Below are 18496 nucleotides of genomic sequence, written 5' to 3' on the forward strand. Positions count from 1 at the left end.
GGTCTCCTTTTATTATAGACTGTTGTGAGCTGCCATGGGGGTGCTGAGACTTGAACCCCAGTCCTCTGGAAGGGCAGCCAGTGCTCTTAACTGCTGAGCCATCTCTCCAGCCCTCAGAAAAGCTCCAGAGTCTTCATATTTTCTTACTATCCCTCAGCACCTACCAAATTGATACAACTTTGGGCTGTGTTGTGTTAGACAAACAAGCATATTATTGTCCTTAGGATACAAATTTGCTTTCATATTCAATGAATGTTAGAATTATATATATCAAAGAGTTGTTTTAAGTAAATTTCTTTATAATTTATTATCAATAAATGTTTGATTTGTATACCCATTTTATATACCTATATACCAGGAGATATGTAAAAATTTCTTGGGTGAAAAAGAGATTGTAAATAAAAAAGTTTGAGAAATCTTAATTTAATAAATCAAAGTTGAAATTCAATTTTTTTTTTTACTGAATTCATATCACTTTTATAATGTCATAAAATTAAAAAAAATTTAAGTCCAGCTATGAAGTTTGTTTCTCCATAGTAGAAAACCAACAGTTTATGGAGAAATATATGCAAATATGTTAGTTTGAATCGTATTCAAACTAAGCAGAGTAGACTGTTTGTAGTAATGGCCCTAAAGAGAAGAGAGAATACGAAGCATAGTCTCAGCATGATGGTAACGAGGTTGTTTCCGGCTGCGGCTTCTCACAGCGCAGGGGCCCCGGGCGTTTGTACATGCACTCATCACTTAGGTGAGGGTGGTGATTCATTTTATAGTGAAACTTAAGTAATTGCTAACGTCCCTGACAGTGGCAACAGTATGAAAAGAAACACATCCAGAACACTTCCTGGGAAGACCTCTGTCCATTCTCCAGAAGTAGCAGCTACTCATGCCCTTCTAGAAACCTCATCTTCTTTTTCTTTTTTGGTTGTCAGCAGTATTCTAAGTCTTCCTTTATTCTACCCAAAATAAAAAGTAGAGTCTCGGAGCTGGAGCGATGGCTCAGCAGACAAGAGCACCAGCTGTTCTTGCAGAGGACCTGGGTTCAATTCCCAGCACCCACATGGCAGTTCACAACTGTCTGTAACTTCAGTTCCAGGGGATATGACATATATGTAGGCAAAACCTCAATGTACATAAATGTAAGTAAATCATCTTTCACAAAAAGAAACAGTGGAGGCCCAACCTTTGTAGCATGTCAGGTTCTCCCTGTTACTATTAGCATTAACAACAGTGTTGTAGTGTGCCATTGTGGGGGTGTTTACGTCTTAAATGACTGAACTGACTCTCACATGGCTTTCTCTGTGGCTTTGACAGTGCTTTAGCAGCCTCTTGTAGTAACATTCTACACGTCTGTTCGCATGCATGTTTGTTGTTGGGAGATACAGTTCTGTTTGCTGGGATAAGTGGTGACTATATATTAAATTTGTGTCCAGATTGGTTTTTAGAGATAACTTAGTGTTTGTACTTCAGTCTGGTGGTTTCCTTGCTCACTGCTTTTGTTTTTTATCATGCCCACATTTTAATTGAGATTAATTTTCATTTTAAGCTCTCTCACTGAGAAAAGCTTAACTAGATTGTCAAAACCACATTTCCAAGATGGAGAGATGGCTCAGTGGTTAAAAACATTCGCTGTTCTTTCAGAGGACCTGTGTTCAGTTCCCAGCACCCACATGGTGGCTCATAACCATCCCTAGTCATGCACAAGATGCACACGTGTCCACACTCATACACATAAAAATAAAATAAATTATTAAAAATAATATAACAAACAAAAACCGTATTTCCATATAACTTTACCAGACTTTTTATTCTTCCCAATGGAAAGAGCCTTGAACACACCATTCAATAACGATATGCTGGTTTGGCCTCCAGGTGGAGGGAAGCTGTTGCAGCCCGGAAGAAGCTCCGGCGGCAGATGCGGGCCTTCCCTGCAGCACCGTGCTGTGTGGACGTGAATGACCGGCTGCAGGCATTAGTGCCCAGTGCGGAGTGCCCCATTGCTGAGGAGAACCTGACCAAGGGCCTCTTGGACCTGGGCCATGCAGGGAAATTGGGCATTTCCTGTACCAGGTCAGTGCTCAGCGGCATGTCCTCAGGGCTCCAATTCTTTTCAGCATGAGTTAGACTGATGTAGTTATGGATGAAGATGGGTGGAGCCAGAAAGTAAGGGCAGTCATGGGAATGCATCTTGAAGGTTATGTTTCCTACAGTTGTGACTGCATGATGTGTCCACCACTGGAACAGAGGCTCAAATCTTGCATGATCTTGAAAGACTCAGGTTCTGTTGGTGGACTCTGATGTTCCTAAGTCTACCCCAACTCTCTGCTTCTAGACCCTGCTCCCATTGCACTTCCTTCTGTCTTCTCTAACAGTGTCCTTTTTTTTCTGTGTCTCTCTCAGCCAGGCCCTCCCTGCCGTTCCTTCCAGTCTCCCTGAGCAGTCTAGTTCCTGAGGCTCAAATTGTTCAATCATAGCCATCCTGTCTCTGCAGGCCCAGTATCGGTGTTGTTTTAAGGGCTTTCATAGGCATCCTGCCACCCAGTAGGGAGGCCCTAAGGAGACAATATGGAGGTGCTATAGGCATACCCTGATGTGGCTGTTTCTTCTGGTCATCACGGGATGCTCTCTCTGAACATCTTCTCCTAAGGTTTTATCTGGTCCACCAGATCCCTTGGTCATCTCTGTGTGCTGTATGTAAATGTGTATGGTGGGCTGGCTCATACTCTTGAAGACAGGGTTAGGGTCTTTACTCTAAACCCATGTATGTTGTGACATGGTCTGGTTTCCTGAAGTCATAGTTTCTTGTGACATTCCCTTCCCAATCCTGGCTTTTCTTCTCAGCTTCAGTCTTCACTCATTCTACCAACCCGTAGAAGTCTGTAGTAGCCTGTAATGTTTGAGGGGAGGCCTATGGGATCCATTTGGCTAGTTACTAAAAAACGTAATCCGTTCCTGGGTCTGGGGGAAGTAAAACTACTAAAATCTTCCTGTGGGCTAAAAGTAGCCTCTTATAGTCCTGGTGTCTTTCTTTTTTATTCTTTGTAGGTTGAGGCAGCTTAGAAACAAGACAGCTCACCAGATGAAGGTTCAGCACTTCCACCAGCAGCTGCTGAGGTCTGTCCGTCTCACTGTTTGTATTTGTTCCTGCTTGGGTTCTGTACACTGGCTCATCCATGTGATCTGCCCCTTCCAGTAATGCTGCGTGGGCACCTCTGGACCTGCCGTCCTTTGTGGCTGAGCACCTCCCTGTGAAGCATGAGCACGTATTTTGGAAACTGGTGCTGGTGCTGCCTAATGGAGAAGAGCAGACTCCAGAGAGTCCTGGCAGGTCAGAAGTTTCCTGTATGGGGAGTATGGATGCTGATCTGGAGAAGGACTTCTATTTATTTAAGATTTTGGAAGGGATTAGTTTATACTTTGTCTGCTACGCTTTGTCTTTCCCTTAGGTGAAAAAAAAAAAAAAATGGACATTTTAAAAAATTAAAAAAATGATAAGATACTATTTTCTAAATAATTTCCAGAAATTATAATCTTAAAGCAACTATGATGCTGGTATAGAGTGGCTTATGCCCATAATCCTACCACTCTGAAGGCTGAGACAGGAGAATTGCCATGAGTTTGAAGTCAGCCTGGGCTATAGAGACCTTGTCTCTAAAAAAACACCAAATATGGAGGCTGTGGAGATAGCTCAACTGAAATGTGCGTGCATGAGTACCTGAGTTCACTACCAGGCTTCATGTAAAAAAGCTCGGTAGTCGTACTCTTGTAATCTCAGCACTGCAAGGTGGAGACAGTGCAATTACCCCAGCCCATGCTGAAAATCCCTGTCTCAAAAAAGAATGTGAAGGACCTTGAGGAGTGACGCCGAGTTTGACTTCTTCCTTCCACATACGTGCATGCACAAATACGTGTCACTGTGTGTGTACATACTTGCATAGACAATTCCAAAACAGAACAAACAACCCTCCAGCTACTTTTCCTCTAGTAGCTACTAGAGGAATTGGAATGTCACTCATATATTATAAACTTTATTCCCAGTGATTATTCATAGGGTTTTACAACCCTATGAATAATCACTGTGTCTAGAGCATTTTTTTTTTCTCTAAATAAAAAGCCTGTGTTAATTAGTAGTCTCCATTCTTCTCTAACCCCAGCTCCTGGGAACTACAAATCTCCCTCTAATGTTTCTAGATGTGCCTAATGTGGCTGTCTTATGTACATGGGGTAGTAGTACGTAGTCTTGTAGCATATTATCTAATCTCACCTATGTTACAAAGTAAGCAAGTATCTCATTTTATTTATCTTACAAGTTGATAGCCATTTGAGTTTCCACTTAAATTCTCTTACGTACTTAGGAATAGAATTGCTGCGTTATGTAACTCTATGTGTAAGTCAATGCACAAGTGCCTGATTTTGTATAGTGACTCCAAGTTCTCTGAACATACTACTTTTAAACAGTTACTGTTGGGATTTAGCAAAGGAAAGGGAATAAGGAAACCATGAGGCTCAATCTCATAGGATAATTGAACAATGAAATAGTTGTGGCATTTTAAAAGTAATTGAATGATACATTTCGTAAAATAGCAATCATCTGGTTTTCTGAGTCCCTTAGGAAATGTATGCCACATAGCAATTCTTAAAGACTCGGCAGGAGAATTTTTTTTCATGTGTATGGTGGCTATTTGGCCAACGTGTGGATCTGTGCAGCTTGTGCTTGCAGTGCCCACAGAGACCAGAAGAAGGCATCAAATCCTCCGGAACTAGAGTTAGCTGCTGTGTGTTTTCTGGGAGTTGAACCCAGATTTCTTGTAAGAGCAGCCAGTGCTCTTAACTGCTGAGCCATCTCTCTATCCCAGAGGAATATTTGCTTGTTTTGTGTGTCCACCTGTGTGAAGATCAGAGGACAAACTTGTAGAAATCTGATCTCTCCTTATACCAGTAGTTTTCAACCTTCCTAATGCTGTGACCCTTTAAGACAGTTCTTAACATTGTGGTGATCCCTTAACCATAAAATCATTTTTGTTGCTACTTCATAACTAATTTTACTACTGTTATGGATTGCAATATAAATGTCTGTGTTTTCTGATGGTCTTAGGCGACCCCTGTGAAAGGATTTTTCAACCCCCAAAGGGGTTGCAACCCCCAGGTTCAGAACCACTGCCTACATCTTTGGGTTCTTAAGGCTTGGCAGCAAGCATCTTTATCTGCTGAGATGTCTTACTGGCCCAGTGTGAGAAGTTTGGTTTTATAAAATAGTTTGATGATGGTGGTGGTAGTTTTTTGAGACAAGGTCTCACTGTGTACCCTGAGGGGCCTGGAACTTGCTATACGGATCATGCTGGCCCCAAACTCACAGAAATCTAGCTGCCTCTGCCTCCCAACTGCTGGGATTAAAGGCAGTTGTGTGCCACCATTCCTGGCTGAAATGGGTATTTTAACTCCAGGGAGATTTCTATTGCTCAGGTCCCTTTTTGGTTCACAGTTTTAAATCACATTAGAATTAGCCAGCATGATTGTCCTTTCTAGTTACTCAAATAAATAACTTGGTAGAGGAACCTAACTCCATTTTAAAATGATAACCTGTTTTGTACAGGTAAGCTTCATCATAAAATTTAGTGTCAGTGACCCTGTATCCATACATTATTTCATTTGTTTCCTGAAGATTTCTGTAGTTCATTTTAAAATTAGACTTTCCTTTGATTTTTTTTTTTTTTTTTTTTTTTTTTTTACCTGTAGAATACTAGAAAATTGGTTAAAGGTCAAGTTCACAGGAGATGACAGCTTGGTGGATGACACACGCAATAATTCCGGTGATATCCAGACACTCACAGTTTTTAATGCTCTCAGTAGTAAAGGGGACCAAATAGTTTCCGTCAATGTGTGTATAAAGGTGAGTGACAATCCCTTCACATCTTTATCTCCATAATTTCATTTTCTCGCATTCAGACATTACTGAAATGATGGGTTGTATTGTAACATTTTTGTAAATAAGTATCAATGATTTGTACTAGTTCTATTTCCTCCCTCCCCACGCATGGTCCTTCCTTCCCCTCCATATCATTCCCTTCCTCTTCTAATCTTCCCCGTGATAACTGCTCTTCTGTCCTTTACCTTCTTATTAGACAGATGTTAAGCCACATGAATTGATCTTCTAAACATTATCTTTCTACCCTGTGTCTGTCTTGTTTCTTTGTACTGTATTCTGAAAGGTAATCTTAGCACAGCCTCTACAGGACCTGGTGCTTTTGGTTCTAAGTATCTGTATGTTAAGAGCTTCAGCTATCTTCCCTGGGTCTCTTTTGTGTTGGGAACTTTCTTCAGACATATTCAGACAGACTGACTGTCCCTGAAAAAGGCCCTTAAAGTTGGCCTAAGCTCTGTTTAGGGTAGCTGTAGGTTTTTGTATCTGTTGACAAGGCAGTTTCTTACAGGAATCTATGGTCTCATGGAGGGCTGGCCCAACTGTGTCTTGTTGTTTGTTTGTTTGTTTTTGTTTTTTGAGACAGTGTTTCACTATATAGTTCTGGCTGTTCTGGAACTCACTATTTAGATCATGCTGACCTCAAACTCACAGAGATCCACTTGCCTCTGCTTCCTGAGCGCTGGGATCAAAAGCATTTGCCATCATGCTTGGTCCAGCCTTGTCTTTGAAGGACTCTCCAGCGCACAGTGAATGTATGGTGAATGGACCGCTTTAGTCGTTCTTGCTGAGGCAGACTGTTTCCTCTGTCTTGCTCTCTGGAACATTCATCCTGATGTCTGATTTTGTTGCAGGTGGCCCATGGCACCCTTAGTGACAGTGCCCTTGATGCTGTGGAGACACGGAAGGACCTGTTGGGAGCCAGTGGGCTCATGCTGCTGCTTCCTCCCAAAGTGAAGAGTGAAGATGTGGCAGAGGAGGATTTGTACTGGCTTTCAGCTGTGCTGCAGCTCAAGCAGCTCCTTCAGGCCAAGCCGTTCCAGCCTGCACTTCCTCTGGTGGTTCTCGTGCCCAGCTGCAGAGGAGATTCCATGGGGAAAGAAGTAGAGGATGGTTTGTGAAGGAAGCCTCATTCATGAGCCAGCAGGATATTAAGTGGGTGGAGCTTGAGTTTGATGGATGGCAGGCAGTACAGTGTTGGGAACTTTTGGGGTTAGAACCTTATTTGTTCTGTCCACTGCATGGAGGGCCAAGACTAGCATTAGGGTGCGTCACCTATGACAACTAACGTTGTCACATGCAACCTTCCTCTGTTTCTCTTAAAGGTCTGACTTTACAGGAGTTGGTTTCAGCCAAGCTGATTTCAGATTACATTGTTGTTGAGATTCCTGATTCTGTTAATGATTTACAAGGCACTGTCAAGGTAAAGTTTCATCATTTTTAAAGGTCTTTTAAGATACCTTGTTTTTTTCTCTTCTGATCTAGCTTGAGTTTTATATAGGTGTTTGTTGTGGTTGTATGGTTCATTTTGAGACAGAGTATTATGAAGGGCAGACTGGCCTCAAATTTGCTAGGTAAGCTAGAACTGATGCTGCCTCTGCTTCTGCATGGATTAAAGACATGCATTATCATGTCCTGCGCATATTAGTGACTTCCATTTTATGTTTTATACATACACACACACACACATATATGTATAAAACTTTCTACAGATACAGGTAGGAATAAAAAAATTTGAAAATGGCCTTAGTTATGCTTCAGTAATATATTAAATTACGCACATGAAATTTTTGGCTTTGCTTTTATGAATTTAAAATGACCATTTACATCTTATATCTGAATGTCAGGTTTACCTGATTATTTTTTTAGAGTGATTGCTCTTGGAAACTAAAGAAATAATATTACCTAAGATTTCCTGAAAAGGTCTGCTGAAAATGATTTAGGGATTAGTAAATAACTATATTGCCCGAGGAGGTAGTTCATTGGTACACACCCACTTGACATATACAATGTCCTAAGTTATATCTCCAGCGCTATATGGAAACAAAACAAAAACAAAAACTCTACGGGAAGAGGTGATTGCAGGGTGTAGAGCATCCTGGCAGCGGTGAAGCCACTAGTTCTAGGAAGAAGATGGTGTGGCTCTGCCTTAGTGGGCAGGGAGGAAGATTTCATGAGGACCCAGATTCTTCCAGAAGGGCTTGGCAGGCTCTGCTTATTAGTTGGATCAGACTCATGGGACCCCCTTGGTTACCTTTGAGAGGCATAGCTCCTGGGCTCTAGAAACCTAAACTAAAGTGCAGAGAGGCCTTGTGCTCTGTCCTGCAGTGACTGAGATTTTGTTCTTGGGGCATTTTCCTAATACAGCCATGGGAAGAGTGCTAAGCCCCTTTGGAAAACTACTTTTTAAAATGATTGTGAATTGTGTGACTAGATCTCACCCTGTTGTCTTGTTCTTCAGGTTTCTGGAGCAGTCCAGTGGCTGGTCTCCCGATGCCCTCAAGCTCTAGACCTTTGCTGCCAGACCCTTATTCAGTACATTGAGGATGGGATCAGCCGTGAGTTCAGCGGTCGGTTTTTCCATGACAGAAGAGAGAGGCGCCAGGGTGGCCTGCCATCCCAGGAGCCTAGTGCCATTATTGAGTTGTTCAATAGTGTGCTGCAGTTCCTGGCCTCTGTGGTGTCTTCTGAGAAGCTGTGTGACATCTCCTGGCCTGTCACAGAATTCTCTGAAGTAGGGGGCAGCCAGCTGCTTCCTCACCTGCAGTGGAACTCACCAGAGCATCTAGCTTGGCTAAAGCAAGCTGTACTTGGGTTCCAGCTTCCACAGATGGATCTTCCACCTCCAGGGGGTACGTGCCCACTCTGAGGGAGGAGCGGAGGGCTAGCCTCCTGTTCTCTTTGTTTTAAAGACACTATACCAGATGGTGAGTTTCATTGTGAAGTCCACAGTTCACCTCCACTGTGTACCTACCTATACCCACCTTTGGATTTTTGGGTTAGAAGGAGACAATACTCTATGGAGTTGGAGCTGTTATCCTTTCCCCGAGACAGTCCTGAGATTGTCCCACAGTCCCACTTACCAGAAGAGATGGGCTAGCTGAGAAGCATGAGGCTTATGTGACTGTCTTGGAGCTACTGACCCTGCTGGGGTCAGCACTTAAGTGCTAGTTTATGTTAATGTTCCTTTAAAGCCTAGCTGCGTCTCCTGTGCCAATGCCGTGTATGGGCTGTGTGATGTAGACTCAATAGATAGCACAGGCTGACTCAACCTGGTGCTGCAGGAGCTGCTCTTTCCTATATTAATGGCGCCGGAAGGGAGCTTACTTACTAACTGGCAGAGCTTGTGGCCTTACATACATACTCTCTATATTTCTTAACTACACAGCTCTCTGCTAAGGAAATAGAGCATTAGTAATATTTCATGTTCACTGACTCTTGGTCAAACCTTTCTCTACAGCACCCTGGCTCCCCGTGTGCTCAATGGTCATTCAGTATACCTCCCAGATTCCCAGCTCCCGCCAGACACAGCCTGTCCTCCAGTCCCAGGTGGAGAACCTGCTGTGCAAAACATACCAAAAGTGGAAGAGCAAGAGCCTCTCTACAGGCCAGGAGTCAGGGCCTTCCGTTGCTGATATCCCATGGGATGACATCATCACCTTATGCATCAATCACAAGCTGAGCGACTGGATACCCCCCAGGCTCCCCATCATATCAGGTAGTTGCTGCTCAGCCTCAGGTCCTCAGCTGAGCAGGACCCTGCTCAGGCTGGGTCCTTTTGAGACTGTCCTAGTCTAATCTTCACAGGAGAGGGGAGGTGGGTCTTCACTTGGTTGGTTAAATAGTTTTGTTTTTTTTTAATAGGGTTTCATTGTGTAGTTCTGGCAAGCCAAACAAACAAATAAACAAAAACCCCATCTCCCCTCTTTTGTTAAATTTAGACAAGGAAAGTTTTATAAACTTTGGGAAGAGGTAAGGTTCAACTGGGAATGGTGGTCCATGTCTTTAATCCCATCACTCAAGAGGCTCTTGGTTAAAGGACAGCCAGGACTACACAGAGAGACCCTGTATCAGAAAACAAAACAAGGCCCGGGGGTGGTGGCACAGGCCTTTAATCCCAACACTTGGGAGGCAGAGGCAGGAGCACTCTCTTGAGTCCAAGGACCACCTTGTCCTACAGAGCAAGTTCCAGGACAGTCAAGGCTACACAGTGAAACTCTGTCTCGAAAAACCAAACCAACAAAAGAAGGTTCTAGGAGAACAGGACTCCCTGTTGGCTCCTGAACAGGCTTCTTGGTTGGTTCTGAGGGGGATTCTGTGGCTCTGAGAGCTACACCTATCCCTTCCACAGTCTCTATGAACGCATGTCCCATTCAAGCACGGAAGTTACTGTAGTCAGGTGTGTCCTTAAGTAGGTGGGTTTAAGCAAATACCAAGTGCTCATCTGTTGCTGTTTGTATGTATAATTTTAAAACATTTGTTCTTGTACTGTTTTTTCAGAGGCGCTGAGTGAAGATGGTCAGATATGTGTATATTTTTTCAAAAATCGTTTAAGAAAATACGATGTTCCCTTGTCATGGGAACAAGCCAGAATGCAGACACAGAGGGACCTTCAGCTGAGTCAAGGACGGTGAGGTTCAGGTTCAGTGTGTGTTTTTCTAGTCACAGCCAAGAGCAACAAATGAATGCACGCATGCTCAGTTCCCTCAGTAGGTATCAGTGCTGCACATGGTGGGTTGACTCTTCCGCGGCTATGGATGTGATCAGACAGCCCCCACAGACATGTCTGCAGGCCCCCTTGATCAAGACAGCCCCTCACCGAGACTTTCTTCCCCGAGGATTCTGAATTGTTTCACGCTGACAGTTAAAACTAGCCATCACAGCTATCCACCACAAATCTGACAAAACAAACACCCCAGTAAAATTAAGGCAACAACAACAACAAAATCATGTTCTTTATTAAAACATTAGACATGAATGCCAGGACCAGTCTGTGCTGCTATTGTGGTCACTACTATTGCTTAGTGTTCTTGAAGTCCAATCACTCTCTCTCTCCCTCTCTCTCTCTCTCTCTCACACACACACACAGAAACAGAGACAGACTGATACTGAAACAAAGCCCTGGGAGCCCAGTGTTCCTAGATAGTGGAACTTTTGGAAGCAACGGTGTCTGTCTGTCTGTCTCCCTCATGTTTGTGACAGGGTTTTGCTACATCTTCAGCCAGCCTGGAACTCACTATTAGATCAGGCTGGCTTTGAAGTCACAGAACTCTATCTTTCTCTGCCTCTGTTTCTTGAATGTTGGGATTAAATGCACATGCCACCATGCCTGGCCAACAGTGTCTCTTAATGTGCATGAGAACCACTGTAGGAGAGCTGCCTTCTCTTGTTGCCGTATTCCGACTTGAGGGAAGTTAGGAGTCAGGCTCAGGGCCGATGTGAGCATAAAGTGCCCAGTAGAGTACGTGGAGCTTGAAGCTTTCATTCAGAGTGAGCATGCGTCCGGCTATGTCTGTGCTTTGCACCGCCCTCTTCCCTCCATCTTTCTGACCTTCCCCCACACTTGTGCTTACAGTTCGGGGATAAAGTCTTCTCATCCTTCTACAAGCGGCTTTCCCCCTCCATTGCTTCATGTGCACCACAAAGGGAAGAAGAATGAGGAGAGTGGCCGAGAGGGGACTCTGAGCACGGAGGATCTGATGCGAGGAGCTTCTGCAGAAGAGCTCCTGGCACAGTGTCTGTCCAGCAGTCTGCTGGAAGAGAAGGAAGAGAGCAAGAGGTGCGTGTGTCCCCTTCCTGTCATTCCCTCTACTTCCTGTAGGAGAGGGAGACTAACTGGGGCTCAGTTAAGCCAAGACAGCCAGTGGTAGAGAGGAGGGAGGCAGCCGGGCTGGCAAGGGTTACAGTGAGAGGGGCTGAAGGGAGAAAGGAAGGAAGGCAGGCAGGCAGGCAAGTTGGACATTTATAAAGTATAAGCTTGAGGCTCTGGACTCTGTGAGCACTCATGTGCCCATACTCTGATGTAAACACACACAAACACCTATACATAACTATTTTTAAGTACATAAATATTTTTAAAAGTATAAGCTCTTACAAGACAGACTGTGCTCTAGACAGGATGTTTCTAAGTTTTATCATTTGAAATTGGTTTCATTGCTCATTATTTTAAGTCTATGATGAGTTTTCTAGGTGAAACGTGTGCAGCTAAGTCTCCGTAGCTTAGTCCACTGTGGCTGGCCACTGCTCCTTGGCCCTGGGGAGCCCAAGGCTCCAGTGGATTGTTACTGACTAGGTGGGCAGAAGCTGGGACAGACCCTCCTGCAGAACTGACTTCCCTTCCTTTCATGTGTACTTCCTCTTCTGGTCATTTCTACTGAGAAATAGAACTGGGAAGATAGACATTTGTGAAGGTTGTCTTCTGTCACCCCTGCCTTGCCCTGCCACACCTTCCAGCACTGAGTACCTACTCTTCCCTGCTTTGCCCCTCCCCCTGATACTAGAGAGGAGCACCCATTTTGTACGTGAGGTCAGCTCTCCCTCTGGATTGCAATTTGACCTTCAGCCTGCTCACAGTACTCCACCCATAGGGCTCTCTGGAGACAATGCCCTTCCCTTCACTAGATCATGCATGTTGGCACACAAACCTGCTGACATTCAGACACATCTTCCTGATGTGACTTCATTCTTCTCTCTAGTCACCACTCCAGGCTTCTCATTTTATAGCAAAACTCCTCAGAAACACCTGGGTTAGTCATCACTCTGTCTCTTTTGTCTTGCAGCCTGCATACTTGAATTTGGTCATGAGCCCTTGTCTGTGTCTGTGATCACATCCTAGCTTTTCATCCTTGTTTCTAGTCCCGTTCAAGGATTTCCCTGTTTATCTTTAGCAGCCAGACCTACTCTCTGGACTTCATCCCTGCTTCTTATGTGCTACCTACTTCTCTGTAATTTCATCCAGGTTCATGGATAGTTAAATACTATCAACCTTGTAATAAACCCAGGAATTCTACAGTGGCCCTCCCCGTGGCCATCCGCATTCACATGTATGCATGGGCACACAGAACACCACTTTAAGATAGGAGTGAAACCAGTGGTTTCACTAGTTTCACAGGAGTGGTTGAGGTTCTGCTTTTGGGGCTCTGTTTCTCACCATGGGATCTCATGCTATTCCAGGTTTGAAGATCAGCTTCAGCAGTGGTTATCTCAAGACCCCCCAGCGCTCACGGAGTCAGCCTGCCTTCCTCTCTATCTTCCTCAGACCCTGGTAGCTTTTCCTGATACTATCAGAGCTCAGACTGTGGTGAAAAAATCTACAAGTCCTCAGGTGAGAACTAGTACATTTGGCTTTTCCAGAATTAAAGACTGAGAGAATGTGGTCCAGCCTCAGTGGACCACATCTTTAACCCCAGCAATCCATGAGTGTGTGCCTAGCCTGGTCTACACAGTGAGTACCAGGACAGCCAGGGCTACATAGAGAAACCCTGTCTCAAAAAATGAAAAACAAAGCAAAGTGAAAAAATGAACAAAGCAAAAACCATTTTAAAAGCGCAGTAAGTTCTCTTTAAAATATCCAAAGACTCTAGAAAATGTCTAGAACCTTTGTAAAATATCCAAAGTCTCTTTGAAAGGTAGTCTCTGAACTGTGGGCACTTGTAATAAAAAAAATGTTACATCCTTTCTTATTCCAAGAAGGAAGAATAAGGGCACAGTCATAATCAAATCGAGTGAACCCAGAGTCCAACAGTGTAAAGTTTGGTATCAGACTTCTGGCGTCACTCGTGATCATCTGGGCAGCGGTCTACAGCACATGTCTCCTCGGTTTAGACTGGCTCCACTCCACAGCTGCTGCTGTCCCTGGTGGCCATCCATGGTACCAGCATCTTCGCAGTGCTTGAGTCTCCACTGCAGCTGGGCTGCTCTTTCACCAGTAACTTCTCTTGGGCTTTCTTCAGGGACTCTGTGCCCTGGCACGTGGTATCAAGCATTATCTCACCAGGACCCCTTCAATCCTGAGCCTTCTACTGCAGTTGAAAGCATCAATAGCCTGGCCTGGCCTCTCATGGTGCCAAGCCTCAGCTACACTTTATGACTCCAAAATGCCTTCAAAACCAGTCTTACACTAGCAAGTTCAGATGCCAACATGAGATACAGCTTCAGCTCCCTCTGGACCACAGCTTCTGTGTGCTGCCCCTGAGTAAACACTTCCCAGACAATTTCACCCCAGTGCTGCTGCTCTCTTCTTAATCATGGCAGATTCCTCAGCCCCCACCTGACCAGTATCAATTATCTCAGCAAAGCAAAGGTTTTACTATACAAACAACTAATGGAGTACTTGAGGGTCTTACAAACCTCCCTCTCAAACATCACAAGCTAGACCGCCAACATGTGCGCTACTCTCAGCATTGTTCTCTAATTCCCACACAGCTCATTAAACTCTGAACACTCAGAGGCGTTTCTAGCCCACAGTTCCAGAGTACTCCAAAAATACATGATCAGGTCTGTCGTGGTGATTCCCCAGGGTCCGGTAACCAGTTACTTAATTAGGGTTTCTATTGCTGTCTTAAAACACTATGACTATAAGCAACTTAGGAAACAGTTTATTTCCCCTTCTGTTTGAAGCTCATCATCCAAAGAAGTCAAGATAGGAACACAAATAGGGCAGGAACTTGGAGGTAGGAGCTGATGCAGAGGCCACGAAGGGGTGCTGCTTACTGGCTTGCTCCCATGGCTTACTCCCCATGTTTTCTTATGGAACCCAGGACCACCACCCTAGGAAAAGCACCATCCACAATGGGCTGAGCCCGCGCACATCAATCAAGAGAATGTACCACAGGCTTGCTCACAGGCCAGTCTTACAGGGGCATTTTCTCAATTGAGGTTCCCTCTTCTAAAATAACACTAGCTTAAAATTAACCAGCACAGCCAGGCGGTGGTGGCACATGCCTTTAATCCCAGCACTCGGGAGGCAGAGGCAGGCAAATCTAGAGTTTGAGGCCAGCCTGGTCTACAAAACAAGTTCTACAATAGCCAGGGCTACACAGAGAAACCCTGTGTTAGAAAAAACCAACAGTAACCCTCTTCCCCCCAGCCCAAAAAAAAAAAACAACCAGTACAGGTATGAACAGTAGATCTTGTCTGTGGGACCACATAACTTCCTGACTTTGACATTGACCAGACTCAATTTTGGGATTAACTTTCTCCAAGGAAAATAAATAAATGAAGAAGGTGAGCTCACAGAAGGAAATTTTACCCTAGAATACATGTTTTTCAAACCGTCTCTATGTTTTGTCTTGGTGGCTAAGGAAGCAGGAACAGTTTAACTGAAGGGACATGCTGACGGACAAGGGAGTGTTTCTGGAGTGGTTTAGGAAGCCTCTCAGGAAGGAAGGAGGGTGAACTAAGAGTACATTCTGTTTTCATTTATACATTTGCTTAATACTTTAAAATGTTCTGTTTGGATTACTGTGAAGCATGGTGGTGTACATGTGTAACCCCAGCACTGAGAAGAGAGAAGCAGAGCAGTTCAAGGCAGGCTTCTACTACATAGCAAGTGAGGCTATTCCAAACTACATTCCATCCTTTCTCAGCTCCACTCCACCGCCCCCCCAAAAAATGTTACTAATTCTTTCCTAAAGAAATTACCAGATAGTTAACAGAATTTAATGTACAAGAGTTTTCACTGAAGAATTGATTATATGTACAGTCAACAGATGAGCCCAGCTTGGAGCCTGGTTAAGCAATTCCAGTCCATAGAATACTGGCTCTGTATGTGTGGTAGGGGAGGCTGGAACGATGTGGGATTGATACCAAGGGAGGGTTCTGTTGAGTCTGATAGGCTCTAGAAGATCTAAACATGAATCAGATGTCATGCCTTCACAGAGAATTACTTTGGCTTTTTCTTTATTAACTAGAATGCAAGGGCAGGAGAGCAGTTGCGGCTTTCAGAGGTATCAGACACATCTCTGACTGAAAGGCTGAAGCACCTGGAAAGGCTGATACGAAGTTCAAGGGAAGAAGACATTGCCTCTGAGCTCCATCTCTCTGCACTGCTGGACATGGTGGACATATGAACAGTCTGTCATGGAAGTGTTTCTTCTTCATAATAGTTTGTTTTTATTCAAATTATGTTCAGATGCTTGATGCATTGTTGTAAATGTGACTATTGATTGTGCAAATAAACTATTTGAATCATCCCATATCTTTTTTTTTTTTTTTTTTTTTTTTTTATGAAAGGCTGTGTGATCTCTTTAATAGTATTTGCTTTAGACCATCCTTCCCTCACTAGGGAAAATACTGAGGGAGGGAGTTTTTACAACTTCCTGGTTTTCTTTTTTAATAGTTTTTTTTTTTTTGTGTTTGTTTTTTTAAGATTTATTTATTATGTAGTGTTCTACCTGTGTGTGCACCTGTGTGCCAGAAGAGGGCATCAGATCTCATTATACATGCTTGTGAGCCACCATGTGGTTGCTGGAGATTGAACTCAGGATCTTTGGAAGAGCAGCCAGTGCTCTTAACCTCTGAGCCATCTTTTCAGCCTCCAAGTTTCTGGTTTTCTATACATACATATTTTGGGAATTTTATGTACAAGTATATTTATATCATTTCTACCCTTCTCTCCTGCCACACTCTTGGATTCATGACCTATTCTTCTATAATTGTTGTTAGAATACAATCTACTGAGTCTGTTTAATGTTGCTTATATGTTGATGAGTTTAGGGCTGACCATATGGGAGTGGAGAACCTATTGGAGGTCTACTTCTTGGAGAAAGTCAATTCTCCCTCCCTTGGTAATCCATTGACTGCTTGTACTGTTTGTAATAGATGATTCATCCTCTTAGTAAACTCATTGTCCCTGATGTGCTAGACATCAGAAATGTAAGACAACGTAAGGCATGGGGTCCTCACTGTTAACTCTCTCTGCTCAGCAGGAGAGCCAACAGAAACATACGTACATACGTACATACACTGAAGATGTGTGTGGGTACAGATAATTCACTGTGGGCAGATTGTTTTGAGGGGGCACAATGAAAGCCTCTGTCAGCCAAATGAAAGAAACAGGTCAGCAAGCTGACTACATTCAGAGGCCATGGGAATTATTTGTAGAAAAACGTTAGGCAAAATAGGACCTGGTCCTATTTTCTCTTAAAAAATAACGTGGAACAGGTTAGAGAGATGGCTTTTCATTTAAGAACACTATTGTTCTTGCAGAAGATCTGGTTTTGGTTTCGAGCACCCACATGGTGGCTAATAACCATTTGGAAGTCCAGTTCTAGAAGATCTGACATCCTGTTTTGACCTCTGCAGGCACCATACATGCATGTGGTACACTACCTGAATGAAAACAGCCATACACATCAAGAAATAAAATGGCACTTTGCAAGGAAGGGAAGGAAGTATTAATAAACTTAGCAATGTTCAGTATGATCACCTTCCTGAAAGTGTGCACTAAGCATTTCCAGATTACCAACCTGTAGCCCCAGATTCTATTCAAGAAGAGTATTTAATATCTCTAGTTCTCTTCAAACCTCTAACATAGATGACGTGCCTACCACACGTCTTGGGTCTTGCTTACCTGGGTCTTGCTTAGTTCGCTGGGAAAAAAAAAAAAGAAAAAGAAAGAAAAGCACTAGGAAGAAATCTTAACCATCATCAGAACCACCAGCAAGTCATTTTTCCCCAAACACACTGCATCTTTAGGCTTTATAACTTTTTTTTAATTAAACATATTTTTTTCTTTTTCTGAGACAGGGTTTCTCTGGGTAGCCTTGGCTGTCCTGGACTCACTTTGTAGACCAGGCTGGCCTTGAACTCGCAGAGATCTGCTTGCCTCTGCCTTACAGACTGTTGGGATTTTAGCATATGGGAACTGAACTCAGATCATTAGGCTTTGAGGGAAGCATTTTACACACTGAGCCATGTTGCTGGCAGAAATATCTTCCTCTCCCTCTCCTCTCTCTGTGTGCACACATGTATTCATTCAGCCATGATAGGCTTGGAGGACAACTTTCAGGAGTCCATTCTCCTTCCATCCTTGTTGAGGCTTTCTCCAGCTTTCTCTAGCTTTCTCATCCTATGAAACTCATGCTGTAGTAGCCATCTGAGCTTTTACGTCTAAAGTGTAAATGGTTTTATTTCTATTCTTATATTTGATTCAATGTTTCAGCGAGAATAACATTTTAGATGGGAAATCATTGCCTTATATTCTCACTTGTTTTGTTTCTTGAAAAAAGGCTTAAAAACTAAGTTATTGTGTGTGTGTGAGTGTGTGTGTTTATTATGTGTGGGCCATTGCATGTTACTTAATGCACGTGGAGGTCAGAGGACAACTTTATGTAGTCAGTTCTTTCCTCAGGCTTGCACATCAAGTGCCTTTACCTACTGAGCCTCCTTGCAGGCCTTTTCTTGAAAAATTTCAGATCACTTCCTGGGGTGTCAAATGGACTTAGAGAAGTTGGGTAACAGAGTGAGGACTGAATATGATCAAAGTACATTGTATGCATTGATGAAATTAAAATTTAAGATCCTGTATGGCATCCCTTTGATTCATGGTAGTCTCAAATTTCCCACTCCCTGCCC

At 43.5% G+C, this 18496-nt stretch overlaps 1 protein-coding gene across 1 annotated transcript in view; it reads left to right on the plus strand.

Moving 5' to 3' along the window:
* Mcm3ap (minichromosome maintenance complex component 3 associated protein) overlaps positions 1–16116 on the plus strand; it is a 44251-nt gene extending 28135 nt beyond the window's left edge. The window contains exons 18-29 of the mRNA XM_055607046.1: positions 1873–2070; positions 3046–3114; positions 3194–3328; positions 5737–5890; positions 6775–7033; positions 7246–7343; positions 8382–8772; positions 9381–9638; positions 10421–10550; positions 11496–11699; positions 13094–13244; positions 15832–16116. Of these exons, the coding sequence (XP_055463021.1) occupies positions 1873–2070; positions 3046–3114; positions 3194–3328; positions 5737–5890; positions 6775–7033; positions 7246–7343; positions 8382–8772; positions 9381–9638; positions 10421–10550; positions 11496–11699; positions 13094–13244; positions 15832–15990 (2206 nt within the window). The 3' untranslated portion in view covers positions 15991–16116. The remainder of the gene's footprint in view (positions 1–1872; positions 2071–3045; positions 3115–3193; positions 3329–5736; positions 5891–6774; positions 7034–7245; positions 7344–8381; positions 8773–9380; positions 9639–10420; positions 10551–11495; positions 11700–13093; positions 13245–15831) is intronic.
* The last annotated feature ends 2380 nt before the right edge of the window (positions 16117–18496 follow it).

The sequence above is a fragment of the Psammomys obesus genome, unplaced genomic scaffold (assembly GCF_907164565.1).
Source record: "Psammomys obesus unplaced genomic scaffold, mPsaObe1.curated_primary_1811, whole genome shotgun sequence".
Lineage (NCBI taxonomy): Eukaryota > Metazoa > Chordata > Mammalia > Rodentia > Muridae > Psammomys > Psammomys obesus.